The 24,805-nt window shown below is 33.4% G+C and overlaps 4 protein-coding genes across 4 annotated transcripts; 2 read left to right on the forward strand and 2 right to left on the reverse strand.

Annotated features, from left to right (window-relative positions):
* Positions 1–3,921: 3,921 nt before the first annotated feature.
* On the reverse strand, positions 3,922–5,947 carry LOC108829094 (protein SRG1-like). The gene is made up of 4 exons (XM_056996556.1): positions 5,595–5,947; positions 5,192–5,439; positions 4,530–4,857; positions 3,922–4,442 (listed from the first exon to the last, which is right to left on the reverse strand). Exons 1-4 carry the CDS (start codon positions 5,856–5,858, stop codon positions 4,191–4,193), a joined length of 1,092 nt encoding a protein of 363 aa, XP_056852536.1. The 5' UTR covers positions 5,859–5,947; the 3' UTR covers positions 3,922–4,190.
* A 5,142-nt stretch (positions 5,948–11,089) lies between these two features.
* Positions 11,090–12,326, reverse strand: LOC108829082 (jacalin-related lectin 36-like). Its single transcript, XM_018602740.2, has 3 exons — positions 12,249–12,326; positions 11,660–12,160; positions 11,090–11,553 (listed from the first exon to the last, which is right to left on the reverse strand). The coding sequence occupies exons 1-3, from the start codon at positions 12,324–12,326 to the stop codon at positions 11,302–11,304; spliced, it is 831 nt and encodes a 276-aa protein (XP_018458242.1). The 3' UTR covers positions 11,090–11,301.
* Positions 12,327–13,319: 993 nt separating this feature from the next.
* Positions 13,320–17,869, forward strand: LOC108834310 (beta-glucosidase 19-like). The gene is given in 14 exon segments (XM_056996552.1): positions 13,320–13,475; positions 14,325–14,394; positions 15,315–15,370; positions 15,459–15,534; positions 15,631–15,708; positions 15,800–15,887; positions 15,990–16,024; positions 16,027–16,247; positions 16,321–16,430; positions 16,528–16,745; positions 16,919–16,962; positions 17,047–17,143; positions 17,239–17,350; positions 17,446–17,869. Coding segments are annotated over 14 exon segments (1,578 nt in total). The 3' UTR covers positions 17,663–17,869.
* Positions 17,870–18,870: 1,001 nt separating this feature from the next.
* Positions 18,871–21,477, forward strand: LOC108834311 (protein HEADING DATE 3B-like). Its single transcript, XM_056996553.1, has 5 exons — positions 18,871–19,338; positions 19,415–19,630; positions 19,768–20,339; positions 20,420–20,471; positions 20,562–21,477. The coding sequence occupies exons 2-5, from the start codon at positions 19,436–19,438 to the stop codon at positions 21,354–21,356; spliced, it is 1,614 nt and encodes a 537-aa protein (XP_056852533.1). The 5' UTR covers positions 18,871–19,338; positions 19,415–19,435; the 3' UTR covers positions 21,357–21,477.
* The last annotated feature ends 3,328 nt before the right edge of the window (positions 21,478–24,805 follow it).

Consider the following 24,805-nt stretch of genomic DNA (forward strand, 5'->3'; position numbering starts at 1 on the left):
TAAAGAAAAACAACTAAATTAATAAAAATTAATTTATTACACATAAAATTGTTAAAATAATAATAAAATGTTATATCAAGCATGAAAACAAACATTATTTGTAAACAATATACATTATATTAATAGAGAGTAGACTTGTTATTCCAATGAACAAATTATAAATTACTTATTTAAACTAATTGTGTACTTAAAACATTTTAATATTGTTAATATTTTTATTATATATCATACTACCACGAATATTAAATTAATAACTAAAATACTTATATATATATATATATATATATATATTTAAAAATATTTATATTAACTATTAGTTTCCGGGTTTTGGGTTACCCGTTCGGGGTTCGGTTAATAACACTTCGGGTTCGGATATTTTTTATACCACCATACAAGACCCGTTCGGGTATTTTTACATTTCGGGTCGGATAACGGGTCGGGTTTTTCGGTTCAGGTTCGGTTCGGGTTTGAATTTTCGGATTTATGCCCAGGCCTAATAATAATCTAAAAAGATCCCAAGTACTATACGGTTCTGTTTGTTGTCTAGTATTTGATCAAGTGTGTTTTTAATCTTAAAAGTTTTGTTTCAGATTTTAATATTTTAACTTATGGATATTTTATATTTTATTATATTTTGGTTGAAGTTTCTATGCCGTACCCGTATCTAAAAATTTTAAGTTTGTCGTTTCATGTCCCCGTTCCCGTCTACCCGTTCCCATCCCAGAACTGCTTAGGTTACGACTGTTCAAATCAGTAGTTGCTCTCTCGCCCTCAACATTTGAATCACCACTGCAGCCACTTTGGTTCAGGTTGCGACTGTCAAGAACACTCCTTTTCAAAATACCACCACCAGGCATGTCATCACCAGGTGCTCATCACCACCCTACCCATGGGTAATCGCAAAGAACAATCACGAACGGGAACACGTTGGACACACTTTATTGCAGCATTTTAACTTACGTGATTCTCAAACAAAGGTAGTGATGGTCACTGGTGGCTTTTAAAAATGCGAGAGATTGCGAAACTTTGATGGTTGATAGTGAAGTTGAATGGAGAGAGCTTCAATTCAAAGGTCAGAATGCTGCCAACAATGCCTTCTAGACAACGTGATAGCGGCAATTCAGAAAGAGCTGACCTGTGTGCAAGCCAACCACATATAAGATACTAGTACCGCTTACAAAGAAATGTAACATTCAATGAGCAGAAACTAACACTCTTACAGGAGGCATGCTGATGGCAAGTGTGAGAAAAATTCAGAACGTTTGCTGGAAACTATTGTATGGACTATGGAGAGGTGAAGAGAGCGATGGTGTTTACCTCCAACTAACTTTGGGTTTATGTTTGTTGGCACTACCACATTTTGTTCCACACCAGAGGCAGCAAACTTCTCATTAAGGACCTTAGCAAGGCCGTTGAATACACTGAGGTACATGCTTGACTCCCTGAATAGATCAAGCCTAATATTATAACGAATCTCCAAACCAAGGAAACAGAGGTAAGATGACGGTTCAGCATATTAAAACTTGTATAGTTGTCAAATACCTTTCAAATTTCATGTTTCCTATGATGCGTTGAGTACTTTAATCTACTCATGTGAAACGTTCTGATACCCCTAACCTTCCCCTAAGATATATATCTACATTACAACATTCATATTGAGCCTCATGCGGTAATAAGGTGCAATAATAAAAAAATAGTCTTATAATATAATATTTTCGAGTCTTAACACCTTCAAACATAGTTGCACCTTATTACCGCATGAGACTCAATATGAATGTTGAGCTTCATGCGGTAATAAGGTGCAATAATAAAAAAATTTTAAAAAATTTAATATTGAATCTCATGCGGTAATAAGATGCAACTAATATTTTTTTTAATTTTTAATATTGAGCCTTCAGATAGAAACGGATATCCGGATCCGAATTTCTTAAAATATATTAAATAAAAATTTTATTAATAAATATAGTTGATATAGTAATATTTATACATAAAATTAGTCATATAATATAATATTTTAATTTTTATAATCTTATTTATATATTTTTAGAAATTTTGTACAAATATTTGATTAATATATTATTAAAAATTTGTATTTAAAAAGATTTTTTAATAAATTATTATTTTTAATAAATTATTATTTTTAATTTTTTAACGGATTTGAATCCGAATCTGGATATTAGCGGATAATACAATATTATAGTGGATATCGAAATTCCAGATATCTGAAAAGGTACGGATTCAGATCGAATACTAATATTATGGCTTCCACGTATCTGGATATCCTAAAATACTCCGGATAAGCGATGTGTTCCAAGCCTACATAATAATGCTACAAGATGAAAAGTAATAATTAATGGTAAAAGTAAGGGTACATAGTTGAGGGAGATAATTACCAACAATGTGGATCCGTAATATTTTAAAATACCCCAGATACCGGATGTGTTCCAAGACGAAAAGGTATAATTAATGGTAAAAGTAACGGTAAATAGTTGGGGGAGATAATTACTAACAAAGTGAACATTGTTGATTCTATACGAGAATCGTTCAAGTCGTAATCTTAAGTTAAATCATTTTGATATGATATTTTGTTAATATCGTTTATGGTTCCCACCATTATGCTGACGTTTTTTTTTTGCCATCTAAATATTTTATTAAACAGAAAACAAGTCTAAATGCGGGCAAGCTTAAACTTTTACAACAAATCAAAATGTCCCAAAAAAAAACACAAACCCAAAGACAGAGCAAACTAAACAACTGAGCTTAAAGCCCAACGTAAGAAACAGCGCCCCTCAACCACGCGATATCCATCTCCGTATGACCTACCACGTGTCCGCCTCAACTACCGAACGCAACACGCATCACCTGATGTCACACCAAGAGCAGAAATCGCCGGCTAGACTCCCGGTCACTGGTTCCCGGTTTTCCACTAGATCCCTTTCGGAGAAACACCATCTCCGCCATCTTTGGCCGACGAAACCCACCACCAACGACAGTATTGGAAGTAAAAGGCTTGTCAGCCACCAATTCCGGATCAGACGCCGCAACAGTATGACGCGTCACCGGGTCTCTTCTTTGGCATGCGTCTAAGGCGCATCCAACTTCATCAAACACCACCGCTTTCTACAGGGAGCTTCAATCGGTTTGAATCGAGAGCTCATCCTGTACACGAAACACCGAAACCCAGGGAACCACCAGAAGCCGGCCGACAACATCAGAGAGAACGGTGATGACGCTAGAGTCAAAGCCGGACGTTCACCAAAAATGAAGCACACCGCCGGAGTCAAAATTGCCGGAGAAGCCAATCCGATCTAACTACTAAGTGAGAAAAAGAGAAACGAAAAGGATAAGCTTTAACCAGATCGACGGTGGCTAGGAAAGCCCACCTGTCGGCCGGAATTGATGGGCTCGTCGGTTGTTTTCCTTTAAGAGAGAGGTCAGAGGTTTTTTAGAGTTATGCTGACGTTTAACCACATCATCCTCCGTCCATTGTTTCCTTTTCTATTTATGAGTAGAGGGACAAGAGAAATAGGAACCGATAATACAATACTTATGTAATTATTATTGAGCCATTATTAACTAATAAAAATAAATTATTTTCTCTATTTTGTCCTTTGATATATAATGGAGCCTTTTGTCGTTTGCTAAAACAAGTAAAATAATAATGGAGCCTATTGTCTTTATTTGTCTTGTTTGTTCTAAAGTTTATCTTTCCAATTTAGCAAAAAAAAATATCTTCCAAATTTCTCAAATAAATAATTGAGCACCCTAGTTCAAATCCTGTGATGAACTATTTTATATAACCACATAGGAAGATTCTTTTTTTCTCAACACTAGAAGTACTATTCCTGGAATATATACATGTGTAGTGATACAAACAATAGAAAATTGCATTGCTTGCAAAAATATAATCAACAAAAACAATGGATCGGATGTTACTTTTCTTATTCTTTCTGTTCCTTCTCCACATACATATAAACACATAAACACACCCAACTCCACCCACAGACACATATAATATATTACATGTTGTATGTACATTGGGGAGTTTAATCATGACACTAAAACCCTTAGGTGGGGAACATTCCTATCACTATACACATAAATTTTCCACAACTAAATTTTATAAAAATAAAAATAAATAAGTGGTAACTAGTTAATGGATGGTGAAAGGGTTGTGAAAGTAATATTAGTTAATTGAGAATCTTGGCAAAATCAAGGGACTTCTTGCCTTGGAGCTTGTTGGATACATAGTGGTAACTGTATTCACCATGATTGTAACTTCTATACTTGCATGGGTTGGTCTCATCATCAACCAACTCACCCATTGGTTCTATTTCAACCTCATAGTTTGGTGCATAAAATGTCACTATTGTAAGCCTCTCCCTTTCTCTGTTTGTTACTGCCCTATGCTCCACACTCTTGTACTTCCCATTAGTTAGCACCTATACTCAAATACAAAAACATATAATTAATAATTTTGATGAATGGTGCAGTAAATTAACTCTGATGGAAATCCATGTAAAGAATACCTCAACTGTATCACCAATGTTGATGACAAGAGCATTTGGAAGGGGTAGCACAGGGACCCAAGTGTTATCCTTGAGGATCTGAAGCCCAACACAACTGTCCTTGCTCTGCTGAAGAACCGTTAGAGCACTTCCATCAGAATGTGGGCTAAGTCCCAAGACAAGATCAGGACTTGAACATGGTGGGTAATAGTTCATCCTCACTGCTTGCACTGTTTCCCCGAACATTTCCTCAAATCTCCCTTCCTTTAGACCCAAGCTTATTGCTATGTACTTCAACAACCTCTTGCACAATTTCCTTATCTCTTTTGAGTAACCTTCAAGACTTTCACTATAGAAGAAAAAAAACAATTATTTAGTCAAATTTTTATTTTTAATAAAAAGGTGAATTAAATAATTGAAAAGTATACATCACTAAGCTATGTTATGTAATTTTTAAATCATCCCATGATCCACAACAAGTTTTAAAATTTTGAATCATGATTTCGAACATGGATACAGTATATGACGATTTCTAGTAAAAACTGTTTGCATTTGCGCGCCATATCCTCACTAATTAATAACTCTATAGAATATGACGACCATGAAAATTGAACAAAGGTACTTCAGAAGATTAGATAATTGTGTCAAGGACTCAAGGGAAAAGAGGGTTTTTAGTTGAGAACCTGAACCGGACCGGTTTAGAAGGCCAAAGTTTGGGGTTGCGGATAGAAGGAGGATGAACACCAAGAGCAAACATGTTGCACCAATCAAGCTTCTGATCTTCGGAGAAGATGAAAGCTTGACCGTAACCTTGTACGGTCCCGGGCTCCATTGGATACTTCTTCTTCTCCCCCAAAGGCATATCGAAGAACTCCTTAGCAACTTTCTCTATATCATCCACCACATTTACTTCAATCCCGTGATTTATAACCTATATGTAGTAGTAGGAATAGCCGTGCTGAGATTCGTTTATAGTTAAATTTTAAGTCCAATCAAATGCAATATATTCTTATTTATAGATTATCGAAGTCCACGGTTTAGCCTAAGAAACCCAATAATCACGGAAATAAGAATTGCCGAAAGTACCTGAAAAAATCCCCAGTCTTCACAAGCTTGTGAGAGCTTAAGAATCTCAAAGATAAAATCATCATGAGTGTTAGATTTAGAGAGTTTAGAGAGATCAATAACAGGAATAGGTTGATGAAGGTGAGTCTTAAGTGACACTAAGACTCCTCTTTCATTGGCGTCTCTTATGAATCTCTCTGGAACTTTGTTTGGTTTTGATTTTATTAGTTCTTGAACATCCTCTATCTCACCAACTCTGATCGAAGAAATAGGTAGAGGAGCCATAATGAAGCAAGCAAACCGAGAAAGAGATTAGGATTTGATTTATTTTCTGTTTTTTTGGAACTTAGCTAATACAAGGGGGATATTTGATGTGGGAGTCGTGAGAGTTTATCTATACTTATAGAAGAAATACTTGGAGCTCAGTGATGTTTATTATTGTTTGCATGTTGTGGGTATAGTTGAGTGTTGCAGGTTTTGTGGAGAGTGGGGTCTTTTTGTGCACTTTTGATTTTTTTTTTCCTTTGGTAAAAGAATTGTAAGCGTATGCCGTATGGCATAAGTTCAAATTAAAATATCTTCAAATAAATACTATTAAAAATTCTCTGTACGTTCATTTTGTTGACCATAACTAATAAAAATTCTAAAATATAACTCAGATTACCCATTTTGTGCAACATCAACCTCCATCTATTAAAAAATATTATTATTATATTTAACAATTAAAAGCTTGCAACATCAGTTGCCATGATTGACATCATGTATATTTGTGATACAGTATGTATGTGTCTCCCATTTATGTTCATGAGGTTGAGGATTTGAAAATGAAAACATGAAGTGTGATTTAGTTGACTCGAAAATATTGTAAAATCAAAAGAATGTTTGCGTGTGAACATTTAGTCGATGCGTGACTAACTGGTTAATTTAATATTTTATTGACTTTTAGCAACAAATAAATATAAAAATTATGACTTAAGGTAATCTCATATCTATAGAAAGATTCAGATAATTTATGAGAAAAGTATAGATTACGGACATACTCTTTCTCGTCTATATTTGAGTGAGTGTCCATGAACAATATGACTTAGTTCGGATAATAAATAGATCTCATTTGAAACATGTTGACATAGTAAGCTTGTTTTCTTACCACTTACCTACAGGATCCGAGACGCATTCATAAATCACAGCAATCTTTTGATACTAAAATTTTTATAAATCTGATTTTCCTAAAATGAAATTTCAAAAATTAAAAGGCAAGCTTATACAAAATATTTACTGTCATTGAACTTAATTTGAGAAAAATCCACATAGATAAGTTCTAGCTTTATGAATCTTTGTTTTGTTTAAAAATATTTTTTTTGAAACTTTGAAGCCGCCAAGAGGTCTTTGTTGCCGCAGCCTAGGCCAAGGACGGGCACTTGCGGATGATCAGATCCCCTCTCAACCTCCATCCTTTCTCGGAGGGAAAACGTGAGACCGGAGTTTTACAAATAAGTGAAAAGATAAATGAGTTTGACTCACCATCATTTCCAAATGAGAAATTAGTAAATTTTTTTAATATTGGGTCGTTAACATTGTTTTTAATCCTGACATCTCAACTACCACTTATGATTTCTGGTATTTTAAAAATTTTAATTGTGTTGATGTCCCCATATATATTGTGCACATTTTCATTTTACTTGGAGCTATTGTTTTTGTGTGTGTGTGTATTTAGGCACGGTGAGTATAACATATATAACTCATTTTGCATCCAACTTTTGTCTAGTTTCTAAATTACTCTAAGTGAAACGAGTCATTTCGAAGATCTTAATTATATATTTAGTTATATTTCAAAATGATTAACCATGACAAATGTAGAATACATATATATATATACTAGAGCAGTTGTTTTGTTACTATCCAGGTTCAAATTTGCATAATTCATTTAGTTGTTAACCAATACTTTGTCCCAAATGCATAATGATTTTGGCTGAATTACACAGTTTATAAGTAATCAGTGTCATTTGTACTTTGACGACGGTGTATTATGGGTTTAGCAAGTTTTAGCATCTTTGTTGGAGTTATTATATGTGAATAACAAGAAATGAGAGGTGACTTTCGATCTCTATTTTAGCCGCTCTATGTTCTGCATGTGTGAGTTTTTCTTATAAATCCAGCTAAAAGAGAGATTCGTTAAGTTTACTTTGTTGACGTTTTACAAAACGAGACAATATTTTACAATCCTAAAGTCAATTTTCTTAAAAATTCTGTTTTCCTAAAATATGCTTTTTCGCTTTCTTCAAAAACTAGAAGCAAACGTAGACCAATTAGAGTTGAAATTTTTTCAAATCAAGTGCCAATTAGCCAAGTTACTGTATGTGATCATATTTCTGATGTATGATTATTGGTTAGCCAGTACAAAGCAGAGTGCCAATTAGCCAAGTTAATGCATTTCCTTCACAGAATTGGTTTATGTTAGACCAATAAAAGATATTGTAGGCTGGATATATTGGTTTAAATTAGTTTGGGTTCGGTTATTAACTTAATACCACCTTCCAACCTTCAAGCCAAATTGACGATAAACGGATATCAGTCGATATTTGATAACCTTTTTATATATTGAAGTCTTTAACATATGTTTTTAAGAAGTTACTTCCACGAACAAGAATATACGTACGTTAGTGGAAAGGGTCACTAAAAGTGTGATATAGTGGTGAAAGAATTCTCAACTTGCAAACCGATGCTTTAGTGTGGGAGTCTTTATGTAACGTCCTGAATTGATATTTAGAAAAGTTTAAGAGAATTGGTTTAACTATCTATATCATTAAAGTTAGTTTACCTTTTTGTCACACATCCGTTTAGAACTTAAGAGTTAAGCGTGCTTGGGTTTGAATAGTGAAAGGAACAGTGATCTATTGGAAAGTGATTCGCGATACCATATAAAGTGAGGCCAAAGCACGGGGAAATGTTGGGTGGTAGTTGTAAGGTCAATAAACAATGATTTTGATCATTTGAGAAAAATTAAGAAACCGACCATCAGACGGAATAAGACCCACGGGCTGAAAAATGGGTATGGATGACTCATTAAACGTGAATGGTCGGGCATTACGCTTTGTTACATATTCGTTCGATGTTACGTTGTTAACTAAATAATTACTCGCACTTTGAAACGTGTACGTCTCTTTCCCTCTTGAACTCTAGACCACGAAGATTATAAAGAGCAAAGTAGAGTTTTTTTTTGGTAAAAGATTAAAGTAGACTTGCAATCCAATGAGAGGAAAAAGTACAAAATATATTAATATATTTTTTTAAAAAAAAGGAAAAAGAAAAAAAGAGAACACTAAAAATATTAACTCCGATTTTTTAAACTAAGATAAATAAGAGATATTAGAGCTTAACTCGCATGTCCGTGCGGGTGTAGTTTTATTTTATTTTTTATAATTAGTGATATTTTTAAATATATAAGTTTTTTGTTTATTTTTAGGTTCTTACACATCAGAACCGAATCTAGCAGGACCTAAAAAACCCGACTCGAGTTCCCGGAAATTTATAGTATCCGAAAAAAATCTAATTTCATGTACCTGAAAGGATACATGAATACACATGCCTAAATGATTATGTAAAGAAAAAAAACATTTATAATAAATGTTCAATAATTACATTGTTTATTCTGAATGATTAGAATTATATTATTAGGTTTTCAACTGGTTAGTGAAACTATATCTAACTAATTAGTTTTTTTCAATGTACAATGTGCAGTGATAAATTATTAAAATTTTAAAATACTTATAAATAAATTTATAAATATTTTATATTTTATTATTTGACCAATATTAATATAAATTTGATGTAATTTATCACAAAATTAAGGGAAAATAATTTTTTCCTTTAAATTATATTTAATAATATGTGTTTATATCTAAATTTATAATCTTTGATAATTTTTAATCTATTTCTTTTGGTTTAATATATTAAATAAAATTACTAAATATATTCATATAAAAATATATAGTTATGAAAATTTAAACTAAAAATATTTATAAAATTTGTAGATATCTAAAAGAAACTAATGATATTACGATTAAAACTTGTAATTTTAAAAAAATGTAGAAAATTTTGAAAACCTTAGTAATAAATTTTTTATAATTATACAAATAAAATAAAATAATATTTAAAATTTATATTGTCATATTTGAATATCTTTATTTTAGTGATGATTTATGAGTTATTACCATGTTCTAAAAAATTATCAAAAAAATAAATCAACATTAAATATAATGTATGAGTTATTGTCATATTCTGTAAAGTTTAACAAAAAATATATATTAACATTAAGTGTAATTGTTCATGTCATATTTAACCATAAGACATGACATTAATTTTAGTAGTCATGTCACATTTTTTTGTAAGAGTAATCATATAGAAAAATGTATCAAAATTATCAAATCACTTCATAAATAATGTTTAGGAGATATTTAAAAAGACCATCTTTTGTAATCTAGGTGAAAATTGAACTAACCGGTTAAGAGTCAAATAATTGTAGTTTTATATTCTTCAATTTTAAAAATCAACAGAAAAATTAATGATTAATTTTAAATTTTAGTATGATATTATATTAAATTGTTTGACACTAACATTTCAGAGAAAGGTCTAGACCATTGCTACCAGAATTTGATTTAATATACTAAACCGAGGAGGTTCAATAACAATTTGGATGGCTTCGTATCTTGATAAAGTTTAATTCAAATGATTATTGTATAAGATATAAAACTCTTGATATTAATGTATAAAATATTAACGTGAACATAATGTTTTGTCAAGTAAACTCTCTCCTGCATAATCTCAATCCAGTTAGATAATAGTTATTATTTAAATTAGTCATTAATTATTTATTTGAATTACAATGACATGGAATGATAATTATTTTGGAAAAGTTAGAGTTAAGTACTATATGTATTTCAATTTTAATAGTTTAGATAAAAACTATTTTTTAGCCAAAAATGTAAAAAAAAGATGTAAAATCATGAGTTAAGAGTCTGGGCTAATAAACCGGAATTAATCATTTAGGATGAGTTAGAAGATAATTAAAGTTGCGGGGGTGAAAGATAAGAAAAATGGGTAAGTAAAGGTAGGGGCCAAAGTGTTTTTGTGTATTTATGAGTTTCAGAGAGAAAAGTAATTTGCCGACCAAATCTAAGTGATCTTCTCGTTGAACTTCCTTCCCACATTGTGCCTTCTCTCTTTTCCTTTTCTATTGGTTATCTATTTTTATTTACTACCTTTCATATTCGTTTAACATTGTATAATAATTGCTCACCAACCACAAATTCAAAACTTAAAATGTCCTCTTCTTTTTTATCATAGTGTATTTACATCAACACATGAGAGTGTCTAGTCTAGAGACAATCTAAATGAATCTTTTCTGCCTTCTGACGAAATGTTTTAAGGAATCTTATTCATTAGATAATTTCTGAAATTTTACATAAAACCTGGTTTAAATCTCACAACATCAAGGAATCTACGAACATAACAACGCAGCCAAGATTTTATACATCTTATAAACATTGTTACAACTCCATTACAACACAAGGAGACACTGGAACACACAAGCACAGTACGTGGAAATACCTTATTCAAACCTTTCGCTTACCGTTACACACGTACAATGACAATTTCTAAAGGAGAGCTTTCTTTATAGACATATAGCTCATCTTTATTACATTGGGACATAAGAGAAGACATTCTCAGATCACTTGGAGATGGGCTTGACATGGACTCCAACTTGGTGAAGTATGTCAGCACCTGCTTTGCCATGGAACCCAACGATCTTGTGGCCGTCTTCTTTGAGTAGGACACTTTTTGCACCTTCAAGTCCAAAAGGCGGAGAGGTTCGCTTGTTTGTCGTGAACCTAAGCAGCGTTATAATTTCAGATTCAGTTCCAAATATGTTGTCGTAGTTAATCTCCACAGCGGTTATATATTTGTTTGGATCAAGCACGAACTGCAAAAAAAAAAAAGTAAACACAAGATTTAACGTGAAATTTTTTTAAAAAAAATATATTGCATCTTTAAAGCTAAATGATTATCTTGTATTTTTTTTATTTAACCTCTTCAGGTGCAAGTAGTGTCCTTTTTCCATGATCATTTCCGGTGACCTCCTTAGAGTCCTTCTCATAGACGAACTTGACGTACGATACCCCTGACTCGCCTTGACCTACGTACACTTTTTTAACACCATCATGAGGACCATCGTCCCATGGGTTTCCCGCATTACCACCTTTTGCCTCTAGTTTTTTGGCACCGGCAGCTGATCCAGCTGGCTGAGTGCTCGAAGAAGTAAGACCGCCCGAATAAGTACTTGACGAAGGAGCGAAATATGCTCCTAGAGCATGAAGAACTTCGCCTGCTCGTCCATGGAATCCTACAAGTTTTCCAGCATTCTTGTCCTTGAGTACATATTTCTGCGCACCCTCGAGTCCAAAGGGCGGTGAGGTTTTCCCCTTAGCTGTTTTGAAGATTAAGCAGGTGATAACATATGTGTTTTGCCCAAAGATCCTGTCGGATTGCACCTCAACTGATGTGATGTAGTCGTCTGGATCAACCTCAAACTATACAAAGATTTCAAATAGGTTAGTTTTCATTAAAGTCTAAATGGATTCGTACTTCCTAGTTATGACAAATAAAATGAACGCAAACCACTTCTGCTCCGAGCAAGGTCTTCTTTCCGTATTCGCGTGTTTCCGATGAAACGAACAAGCTTTGTGCGAGAATCATTGCCGCTGACGCAGACGCCGGACCTGCGGCAACCAAACGAACACGCCTTACGTACTTTTTACATATATATCAGATAGAATTTATATCGTTTTCATAACAGATAGCAACTAACTGAAAACATGGACATTAATTTACGAGCATTTGAAAGAGAGAATACCTCTGTTTTATTTTATATTTTGATAGATAATAGAAAGAGATAAGAGAGCTGGTGTGATACTGATGAATGATGAAGATGAATGCAAGTGCGTTTTATATACACAGAGATGCACATTTAGATAGGCGACAACTCAAAACCAAGCTTGTGGTCCTAAAGATCACACGTTACTCTGTGTGACGATTGTTCCACTTGTTGAAATTCATGCAATATCCACTTATAACCCTTCAAAAATCGGACACTTGGCACATGTACTTCAAAAGAATCATACACTTAACCCCAACAGGCCAAATGTAAGAAATATTCGACATACACACACAAATCTTACGCCGGAGAACGAGAAGACAACAACAGACAAATGATCAATGTGGATGCAACAGTGAGAGTGAAAAGATTCACTTTGCCTTCAAAAATATAATTTGCATGTAACAGTGTAATAAAGACACTGGCATCCACATGTGCTTCTAAAGAATCATACACTTAGCCCTAATATCCAGATGTAAGAAATATTTGACATAAACCTACGAATCTTAGGCCAGAGAATAAGAAGACAACAACAGACATATGATCAATGTGCATGCAACAGTGAGAGTGAGAACGAGACACTTTAGACTTAAAAATCTCAATGTGCATGTAACAGTGTGATTAAGACACTTGGCGGCCTACAGATACAACTTTCGGCCATGGATTTCATCACTCGACTGTTGCTACTTATATATATGTGTATAAAAACGAAGATATTTCCCTTCTACATATCGATTCCATTAACCATAGTCTTGCCCTGTTTGAAAAAATTTGTTAAGAAACAAACTCGTGAGCTAGTACAAAGTATATCAACAATGAAGTTTCCTCTCTTGGGGTTACTTTTGCTCGTAACACTTGTCGGCTCTCCTACCAGGGCCGAAGAAGGACCTGTTTGCCCTAAGACTGATACCCTTAGTCGTGCAAGTTTCCCGGAGGGCTTCATGTTTGGTACCGCAACCGCATCCTATCAGGTATATAGAGGGAGAGAAGCTTCCGACAAGTCAGGATACAATTATTTGCTTTGTCAAGTATTTATTTTTTGAAGTTATTGAAAGTTTCCCTTGAATTAAAATTTGATAAACAAACAACACTCAATTTATAATGGAGACAGTATTAATAAATAAAGACTAGATTATGGCGGAATATTTTACGATGAAACTTTTTACTAATAACTTAATAAATATTTTGGTAACTTTTAAAGAGTGTATTTAAAATATTTTTGCATTTAAATCAGTGTTTCTAAATTTAACCTGATTGTGATTATACTGGTTAATCCGGAGATCCGACAATTCAATTTAAGTTTTTAAAATATTCATATTAACAAAAATCACTAAAATTCGAGACTAACCGATTGAATTGAGGGATGACCAATATGTAATCTAATTTGATTTAAATTGTAATAGTTTCATAATTTGTAATCTTATAATCTAAATTTTAAAGTTCATTATTTTGCAATTTATGAGATTATGATGTTTCTACAAAATTTTAAAGAGAAAATGATAGATATAAAATATTAAGATTAATTATTGTATTGTTTGAAAATATTGATAGTAATATAAAATATATTGTTTGGAAACATTGATAGTAGTAAGAAATAAGTATATTGTTTGGAAACATGAATAGTAGTATAAAAAAAGAAACATTAATGATTTAATGTAGGTTTAACTATAAAGTATAAATGTGTATTTAATTTAAAACCTTACAAAATAAATATTAGGTTCAACAGAATGTTTATATAGATAGATATTATATAGATTTTGTCACTCTTTCCTAAATCCATGTAATTACTAAATATATAATGTTCTATGTGGTGAAAATAGGTTGAAGGTGCAGTAAATGAAGGTTGCAGAGGACCAAGCCTGTGGGATATATATACCAAGAAATTTCCTCGTATATCTCTCTTTTACAATTTATTTCTACTACGGAACATATATATATATATATATGAATATATCTCAACATTTACTACTAAATACGGTAAAACCTCTATAAATTAATAATTTTTATAAATTAATAAATTTTGCCGGTTCAACTGTAAAATATGATACAAAATGATAAAATAATAAAATAATGTCATTTTAAAATTCCTATTTAAATATATAATCCTAATAAAATCATAAATTAATAATCTATCAATATATATTTTCTATATAAGTACAAACTAAATATTATATTGTTGGTTTTATATTTACAATGAAAATACATCTACTTTTCTTAATATTTCAATATATTTTGATAATATTTAGTAAAATTATATTTAAAATCACATAAAACATAAACATATACACTCACACCATATGAAAGTCAAATTTCTAAAATTTAAATAATGTATATATGGTAAAATTAAATATATTTTTTAATTTTATAAAGAAAAAATAGAAAAAATAGAAAAAATAGAAAAAAATCTAAAAAAGAACTTTTGTAATTAATATCTTTATATAGGTACTACTGCATGTTTTTCTATTTATTTTTATACTAGATATTACTCTTCACTAAAGTTCCTCTTAGATAGACCTTCTGCGCATGACTGGTCTCCATCTCTTAAATTCTGATCTTGTCGTTTCAATCTGTTGTGGTTGTGTTGTTGTTGTTTAAGCTATTGTATAAACAAAATATTTTCTGTTCGACCTTATCCTGAACTTGATACAAAAAACTTTAGCTTGTGTAGTAATATTTTATTCTTATAGATTAAACCTAGATAGTCAACACTGGCATCTAACAAGACAAACAGAGATACAATTGAAAAAAAAAATTCGACCAATATTAGAAAGTTTTACTCATATATCATTTCTTAATATGAAACTGCGCAGATAGAGTTAAGAATCACAATGCTGAAGTGGCCGTCGATTTCTACCATCGTTTCAGGGTAATCTCCCTCTTCATGCCTCTCTCTACAGTCCTATCTAAAATCTCTACTTTGTAAACTTATGTTTAGTAACCGTGAAATTCAACAGGAGGATATCAAGTTGATGAAAAAGCTGAACACTGATGCTTTTAGGCTATCCATTGCATGGCCAAGAATATTTCCCCGTAAGTTAAAAAAAAAAGAAAAAAAAAGGTCTCATATGTAACAAATTCCCAATTAGTTGTAATAACAGGACAACTGTAAATTGTTTAATATAACAGATGGGAGGATGGAGAAAGGAATAAGCAAAGAAGGAGTTCAATTTTACCACGATCTTATAGACGAGCTTCTTAAAAATGGTCTCATATGTTCTCACGATCTTCTTCATTTTAGTTTATCGTTTCAACGTAGTGTAACGGGAAAAAAACTAACTCTTTATTGTTGTTTCAGACCTAACACCACTAGTAACGGTTTTCCACTGGGACATGCCCGCCGATTTGGAAGATGAGTACGGTGGCTTTTTGAGCGAACATGTAGTGTAAGCCTTTTTGCTCGTCTCTCAATCATATTTACATTCTCTAATGTACGCAAACAACATCAATACCGTAATACTCTTTTCTTAAATTGCGAATACATATAGACCGGACTTTGTGGAGTACGCAAACTTCACGTTCCACGGGACAAAGTGAAAAACTGTATTACGTTCAACGAGCCATGGGTCTTTAGCCGTTCAGGCTACGACGTTGGGAAGAAAGCACCTGGACGTTGTTCTCCGTATATCAAAGACTTTGGACATCTTTGCCAAGATGGACGGTCAGGATTCGAGGCTTATGTCGTTAGTCATAATCTACTCGTCAGTCACGCTGAAGCAGTTGACGTTTTCAGAAAGGGCGAAAAGGTAAAAACAAAACAAAAGACGAGAGAACTGAATTTTTTTTTCTCATTTTTTTTTGTTTTTAGATTCTTGAAAGTGCAAAGGAGGTAAAATCGGGATTGCTCATAGCCCGGCTTGGTTTGAACCAGAAGATGTGGAGGGAGGTCAACGTACCGTAGACCGTGTAGTTGACTTCATCATGGGCTGGTAAAAAGAAAAGAAATCCATTAGTTGATCATAATTTTCTTTTATCCTCGACGTATATACATTATACATATTTAAACATACCTATGATGTTCTTCAGGCATTTGGATCCTACAACTTTCGGTGATTATCCTCAAAGTATGAAAGATGCGGTCGAAGCTCGATTGCCCAGATTTACAAAAGCCCAAAAGGCAAAACTGAAAGGCTCTGCTGACTTCGTGGGAATAAACTATTAGAGTTCGTTCTATGCAAAGGCAAGCGAAAAGCGTGATCATCGACAACCATCTTGGGCTACAGATTCTCTAGTCGAGTTTGAACGTAAGATTTATTTATGTTCACGTATTATAGAGAAATTTTATTATATACTAATACTATCAACGTGTTAATTATCTATGTGGGTATGATTATTTTGTGAAAAAGTCTATGCAGGTAAGAATAATATATATTGTTCATTCAATAAATAATTATTTTTGCTCTTTTTACATGTTCAGCCAAGACTGTTGATGGGTCCGTTAAGATTGGTAGCCAGGTAGGCATTTGCTTCTTAATAACCTTTTTAGACGTTGTAAATTACGTTTTAATTATTTTATCTCCTTTCTTCTATATTTTGTAAACCAACACTGCTAAGATGGCTGTATACGCAGCGGGTTTGAGGAAGCTTGTAAAATACATAAAAGACAGATATGGCAACCCTGAGATCATAATTACTGAGAATGGTTTTCTCTATATTTAAAATGTCTTTTTAGCACAGAATAAAATGTATTACCTTGTTTTTATTACATTTGTTGAATTTTCGCAATCTGTTTTATAGGCTATGGAGAAGACCTTGGCGATAAAGATACAGATCATAGCGTTGCTCTCAATGACCATAACAGGAAATACTATCACCAGAGACATCTTTTGGCCCTGCATCAGGCTATATGGTGAGATCAATTAAATCATTTGTGGTAGGCAATGATGCTTAACTATACATGTTTTTCCATTTACATATATGATCCTTGTTGTATATATCTTGCAGTGACGATAAGGTGAACGTTACATCTTATTTCGTTTGGTCGTTAATGGACAACTTCGAGTGGCAAGATGGGTACACAGCTAGGTTTGGTCTCTACTACATCGACTTCCAGAACAACTTGACTCGCATGGAGAAAGAATCTGCAAAATGGTTCACTGAATTCCTCAAACCGGGTCTGAAACAAAAATCATCCAAGTCGACCTTCAGCGAGGAGCTCTAAGTTAAAGTCAAGTTCTCTACAAGATGTCAAAACTTTAGTCCCGTGGGACAATAAAAGAAGGATGAGTTTGTGTTGGAGTTCTTCTTATGTTGTTTAGTTTATGGTGCACTGTAGTTAGAAGTGGTCTTCAATAAAGAAAAATGGGTAAATATACACAAACATGTGTGTTTACAAAAATATGTAAATATGTACATCAGTCGCTCAAAATCCGAAATCCAAAACTTTTTTCATGCTTACAAAATGTATGTTGGTAGAGTACTAATCGTGTCATTATCAGTATTTCCATGTTCTTACTATTCCGTTCAAGTTCATTATACTCTGATACTCAAGTTGCCATACATCCACTTGGAAATCAAGCTTAAATATCTGATAATTCTGATAATCACCAAATAAAGAAGAGATATCTACGTACTCACGTTTCTCTGTATAGTTTTTACTTCCGGTGCAATTTGTGGAGTAGTATTAAACATAAGCGAGTATGAATTATGGAAACGCCAGCGAAGTTAATAAAATGCGGTCAAAAAAAGAAAAAAAAAACTAATTTCAACTCTAAAGTCAATTAAAGATTTATTCAAAAGATTAATAAAATGCTTTGAGCTTGATCTAGCGATTTAATTAATAGTAGTTTATTACTGTTTTAACATTAGCAAGTTTTGGGTTCAAATCTATCAAACATGAATATTCATAAGATGTTTCACTATGGTGTACGTGAAATCGTTCCACGTACATAGATTCGTATATGACAGCTAAAGTTTTTGTCAAATTTTTCATTGTGATAGTTCACATTTGTGATAAAATAAAAATTAACATTAGAGTATTTTGTAATAACAGAAAACGTTTTTGGCTCGTAGGGATTTTGGTATAGTTTTTTATTAACTAGGAGGTATCCCGTACAGATTATATATTACAAAGGGCCCAAATAACTTCAGTGTAAGAATTTAGTGGGCTCAAGCCCACGTGACTCGCTTATACTCTTTAACTTCTAAAACACGTTAACTTTGAGTAACCACGAGACGTCGACCTTGACGCGCTTAAACGCGTGTCCCAAATAAGCACATCCCGACCGAACACGCTTCGGTCCGTCTAAACCGCGGGAAATAGCCACATTCCGACCGAACACGCTTCTTCTCTTCACTTTTTTTGTGTCAGAAGAATAGAAGATGATAGTGATCAGAAACAGATATTTCGCTAAGGATAGTCCCAAATTAGGACTTCCTTTGGAGATGATGAAGTTTAAGTTAGCCACGAGAGAGATTTAAAACATGTGGCTGTGTTGTTTAAAGAGACCGAGTCACACGAACATCATCTCCCACACGCCATTTCTCCTACCACTCGGACCTAACAAACCAAAACCCGCCACGTTATCTGAAACCCGAGTTCCCGTGAGTTAGGGATCTTTAATTGAAGGAACCAGACATGATCGCAGAGTCACACATACACACACACAATCCTTTTAGAAGTTTTGTCGTCCCCCTCGTATGGAATCCATTGTGGGGCGACACAAACACAATATCTTCTTTTGCTTCTGCTCTTCTTGATCTTCTTGTCATAAGATCTATTTCTTTCAGGTGGATTTACCTCTCCATTTATTTAGAAAAGAAAAACAAGAAAGGAAGAAAGTTCTATACTCTTTTCGATCTAAAGTATTGTTTGATCTTGATATTTAATTTCAGAAGGTAACCAATCTCTAATCATTCTTTCTTGAGGTTACGTGTAAGAGAAGGAACTAATAGGGTTTGATTGTGAGATTAGGGATACGAAGAAAAAGATAAAATGGGAGGAATGAAAGATGAGGCGAAGAGGATAACAATTCCTCCATTGTTCCCAAGAGTTCATGTGAACGATACTGAACGAGAAGTCTTATCTCTCTATAAACATTCCACTCTTCCTTCTCCCACCAACAAGATCTCTGATTCTCCTTCCACTCTCTCTTTGTCTCTTCCTCCTCCAGCCAACAATACCCATCTCGTGAGTTTGTAATTAACTTCTTGATTTTTTTGTGTGTGTTTATTGCATACTCTTCAAAAATAGAAGGGACAATGCAGACTTTGAATATCAATTTATGACCTGTTTTGTGGAATAATTTTTTGTTTTGTTTTAAACAGACTGAACGATCTGAAAAGAATGAGTTTTCACCAACCTACAACACTTCTGCAGCATCAAAGCTTGAAGGGATTAATGTGAATAAAAAAGGCATGAATTATCCAAATCCTAGAGGATCATCAGTTACTAACACTAAACCTAGTTCAATAAAACAAAATGAGTACCATTTCAAGAACCTTACCAACTTGGATTCTCTTAAGGTTCCTGTTTTTAGATTCCCGGAGACAGATCCAAAAGCAAACACAGATTTGTCACTACAGTTTCATAATAGCAGTACCAGTAAATCAAGAGGAGAAGCTGCTGGTTCCAAACCTCTCCTGAACAATCTTCATATTCAAGAATTACTATTACCACAATGTTTGGAAGATGAAAGCAAGAAAGGGTCTCTTAGTGTGATGGAAACTCAACTGTATAGAAGAAGAGCCCTTGATACTCGAAAGAAGCCTCCACGTGAGCAAGATGCCTCAGACTGTTCTGCAGTAGACTTTTTGTCTGGTATGAGTGCAGCTTCTAATGATGTTGCAAGAGTGATAGGTGAGAAGAGATTTTGGAAGATGAGAACTTATATTATCAGGTATGTATCCACTCACTTTCTATATCAATCTCTCTTTTGCTATGATTCCATATTCATAATATTTTTCTGATATTTTTCAGTCAGCAGAAGATCTTTGCCACTCAAGTCTTTGAGCTGCATAGACTGATAATGGTAAAGCTGCTTAATGACTAGATTGTTTCAATGCTTCCTAATGCGTTTCAGCTTCCATGTGATCTCACCATGAACCTGAATAAAATGCAGGTTCAAAAAATGGTTTCAAAGTCGCCAAACTTGGTTTTCAAAAACAAGATCAATGGTGGTAAACGTTCCACAATGAGTTCATCTCAATCCCATCTCCTGGAAATGGCTGGTTCAAAGGTTAAAAGACCAAACACTGAGAATCAGAAACGTGTAACCGAAGACTATCCAGAACATATGAAACCTAATCTTCCTTTACCTTTCATAAGCAAAGAGCTCATGACCCCAATTTGGCAACAACAGCTACTTCCTCCTCCAGGAAACCAATGGTTAGTTCCAGTAATGTCTCCTTCAGAAGGTCTAGTCTATAAACCATACGCAGGACCATGTCCTCCTCCTCCTTCAGCTTTCATGCTTCCTATTTATGGACAAGATTCTCTCGCCACAGCATCCAGGTTCCCTGCTTCTACTCAGTTTAGCCACAACCACTTCCCACCGAGGACAAAAGTATTTGACCATACAAACCCGTTTGGTCAGCTTCAAAGATGGTCAAGCACATCTAGCCACATGACTCAAGCGATTCCATTTTCCTTAAAGAAGTCTGATCAGGAATCTAATGACAGTGAGGTACATGGAAGTACAGCTTCAAGTCCACCAGAGAAGTATAAATATGATGTCCTTCCACTTTTTCCTACAGAGCCTACTCATCACACTGACGAGTATGAGCACAAACAGCAGCCCCTGGCTCGTGCCATTAAAGCCATTCCTCATAATTCAACATCTGCCTCTGAATCTGCTGCAAGAATTTTCCGGTCAATTCAGGAAGAAAGGAGGGACTCAGATCATATGATTAGTTAGTTTTTCTTTTAATTTCTCCACATTTCTCTATAATTGCTTCTTCATCTACTTTAGGTTTTATACTATTTACTCTTCATGTGAAGATGTAAATCAATACTGTCACTATACATAAAACATACATACATCTTATACTGATATTGTATTGACAAACAGAAAATAAATGATAGATTATTTTGTTACATTAATAACCTCCCAGCTTTGAAGGGTTATGGAAACGCCAAAGCAATTTAATAAGAAGAATCTGATGCTCCTTGGGACTGAAATATATAACTTTCTCCTTGTCCATATTCATCTGTAATGTTACATTTTATTATGATCAGTTTTGTCCATGCTAAAACAAAGATACACTCAAAATAAAAACTAAGAACCAAATAAACACATAATTTAGAAACCAAGAACCTTTGGTGCAAGTTTGAGTAAAGGTTCCAATGCGCTTGGATCAGACTTTCTTGCAAAGAGAGAACACACTTGAGATGGCTGATCACTGTAGAAGCAGGAATGAGATTGCAGAAGCATCTTGAGAAACATCTCTGTTATATCAAACTTCTCAAAAGTAGTTGGATGAGCACCACCTCTTGACCAATCTGTCCAAGGTAACGTCCGCTTAGCCAGCAAATGTTCGTCCACATAACAAGGAGGTCTACAAGCTCTGTAGCTAGCGGAATCTCTGATGATTGTTATCATTTCCAAGCAAGCAAAGCATCTGTTTTTATTTGCTTGCTTTATGTGGGCGTGTTATTCGTTACTCTTAGCCCTATTCATTTCCACGCAAGTAAAGCACCTTTGACTATGTAGGTGCTTCGTATAACATGACTCAAGGTTTTCTTGAGAGGTCCCAATAGCGTGAATCCATCAATAAATATCTTACTCAAAGAGAACAATAATAACAAAAATAAATTGGAATGATAGGGATGTCACATGTAGAAGTAGAACGGTGAGAGGAATAGCAGTTGTTCCACTTGTAGTAATCTATCCGTACAATAAATATTCAAATTGATATCTGTTTTGTGAGTCAATCACGGATCGAGGTCAACATAGAACCGATTGCATAATATACAACGTTATTATATTTTGTTTTTACTTGTCAATACAGGAACAAAATAAACATGTTAACTCCAATGTAAATAATATAATTAATACCCAGAAAACTAATTAGCATTGTAATTTTCTCATTGACAATTAAGAGATCAACTAAAACTTTCAGAAACCAATTGTATTAAGAAAAAAATATGAGTTGAGCAAGACAGCCCCCACAGGACATGTGAAATTGGTTATGTAATAAGAGTGAACCCATAACCGAAACAAGTCATCAAAGATATGAAACGGTGAGGCCATCACAAGAGGAATTTCAGAAATGATAACACATTTAGTTAAACATTGTCGGTTCAACTTTAAACCAATATAGTTCTTGATTATAGATCTTTTGCCCTAATTAGTGTTTAAGAAGTGGACCATTATTAAAAATTCGGTATCTTAGCACTATCTAATATCTATAGCCACAGGGACCACCATTATTTAAATTTGCCGACCTTTTTCATTTTGACATTTTTGTTATTAATTGTTTCCATTAAATACTGTATATTCGGAACTTGTTTCATGGTATAGGTAGGAAGAGCCGTCAAGCTTTAGTATTTGGTGGTCTTTTATATCACAAGTATATATATCTATAAATATCTTTCAAAATATATAATTTGTCTTTTCTAATTAGATAAATAGTTTCTATCATTTTATATTACCAAAGTACCTACTCTTAATCTTTAGAGTTTGATAGGGCGTCTAAATCTAACTAATCAGTGCCTAAAATTCTAACTTACTAGTTTAAATGTTTGATTACATATGCTCTGTAAACCATGGGATTGGTGCATTAGATCATAGAGTTTGATTGGACATTCCATGCAATCACGCCTGCGATGGATCTCATTCGCAATTTTTGTAAGAAAAAAATTAAGTGGACAAAAATTTATATTATCCACATAAAACAGGAAAAGTAAAACTAAACGATAAATAATTAACATAAAAGGAATGCAACTTGTTGTTCTTTGTCTCCCTGATGAAATACAAAATATCTCAAATCGGAAGGGCAAATCTTTGTAACCATATTGCATTTCTTATATATCTATCAATCCGAAAACAAATTTATCGAACCTTGATTTATATTGAGGTAAAAATAATTCACCTTTTTATAGGTACGAGTTAAGAGAACCGAGGGCGTCGCATTTTGAGAAATTAGGCGTATATGATAACAATGCTACATGTATTAAACCAAAAGAGAGATGATATTACGTGTAATCAACCAATATGATGAGAAAACATGATTTGTGCATAGTGTAACATATGAGGTTGTCACTACATTTACTCGGATGTGCGAAGAACAATACTGATGAATACACTTTTTTTTTTGTTTAACAGTGAAAATTTCTAGGTTTATGTTATAATCTCAAAGCTTGGAATCAGTTTTTAAAAATTACTCACTTCAAAAATAATCAAAGATTACTTAAACTTGAAACACAGAAAAAAACTTTTCTCACATTAATACTAAACTACCAACATTTTAGTCACTCATGCATAAAATTTAAACCATAGTTAGTAGTTAATTTGTCAAAAAACCATATTCGTAGTTATTTGATATTACTCAAATTCGAGCCCAAAGTGTTCCACCAGTAAGGAACACATCTTATTTTATGTATCATCATTTGTATCTATGATCTATCGGAGTATTGTACGTTTCTCTGATAATACCATCTTAAACCACCCCATCTCTATCAAACTTTGTAGGATCATCAAAACAAACTTCACCACGATACATAATCATTATCAGTCCGTTGGAAATTAAAACCAAGGCATAATAGCCCTTATTATGACGCATTCGCCAAAGACCATTACGTTTCTCTCTGATAATACCATCTCAAATCATCCCATCTCTATCAAACTTTGTAGGATCATCAAAACAAATTAACTTCACCCCAATACATAATCATATCAGTCCGTTGGAAATTAAAACCAAGGCATAATAGCCCTTATTATGACGCATTCGTCAAAGACCATAACACTCACCGCTCCTTATGAGTGTAATTGACGTGGTAAACGACTTCAATGATTAGAAAAATGTTGTAAGTAACAAAACGATATTAAGTCTTAAAGACCAATGACTACAAAATAGCATAAAAACGTAAATAATAAATTATTGGGGAGAAATTATATTTTCCACTCCTTATAAAAATAATATAAATTTGTTTCTTTCTTAACGACTTATACTTTTGTCTTCTTTATCTTAAATAATTGAATTAAAAACATTCATCACTATACAAATTGTGACATGATAAACACCATCCTGAACCCAAGAAAACTAGCGACTACTAGTATAGGGATTAGGGAGTCGGTTAATATCATGGTTCTCAAGAACCTAGGTACCTAAAGTGATTATAGTACATATAACTACAAATACGAAT

This window comes from Raphanus sativus, unplaced genomic scaffold (assembly GCF_000801105.2).
Source record: "Raphanus sativus cultivar WK10039 unplaced genomic scaffold, ASM80110v3 Scaffold0265, whole genome shotgun sequence".
Classification (NCBI taxonomy): Eukaryota; Viridiplantae; Streptophyta; class Magnoliopsida; order Brassicales; family Brassicaceae; genus Raphanus; species Raphanus sativus.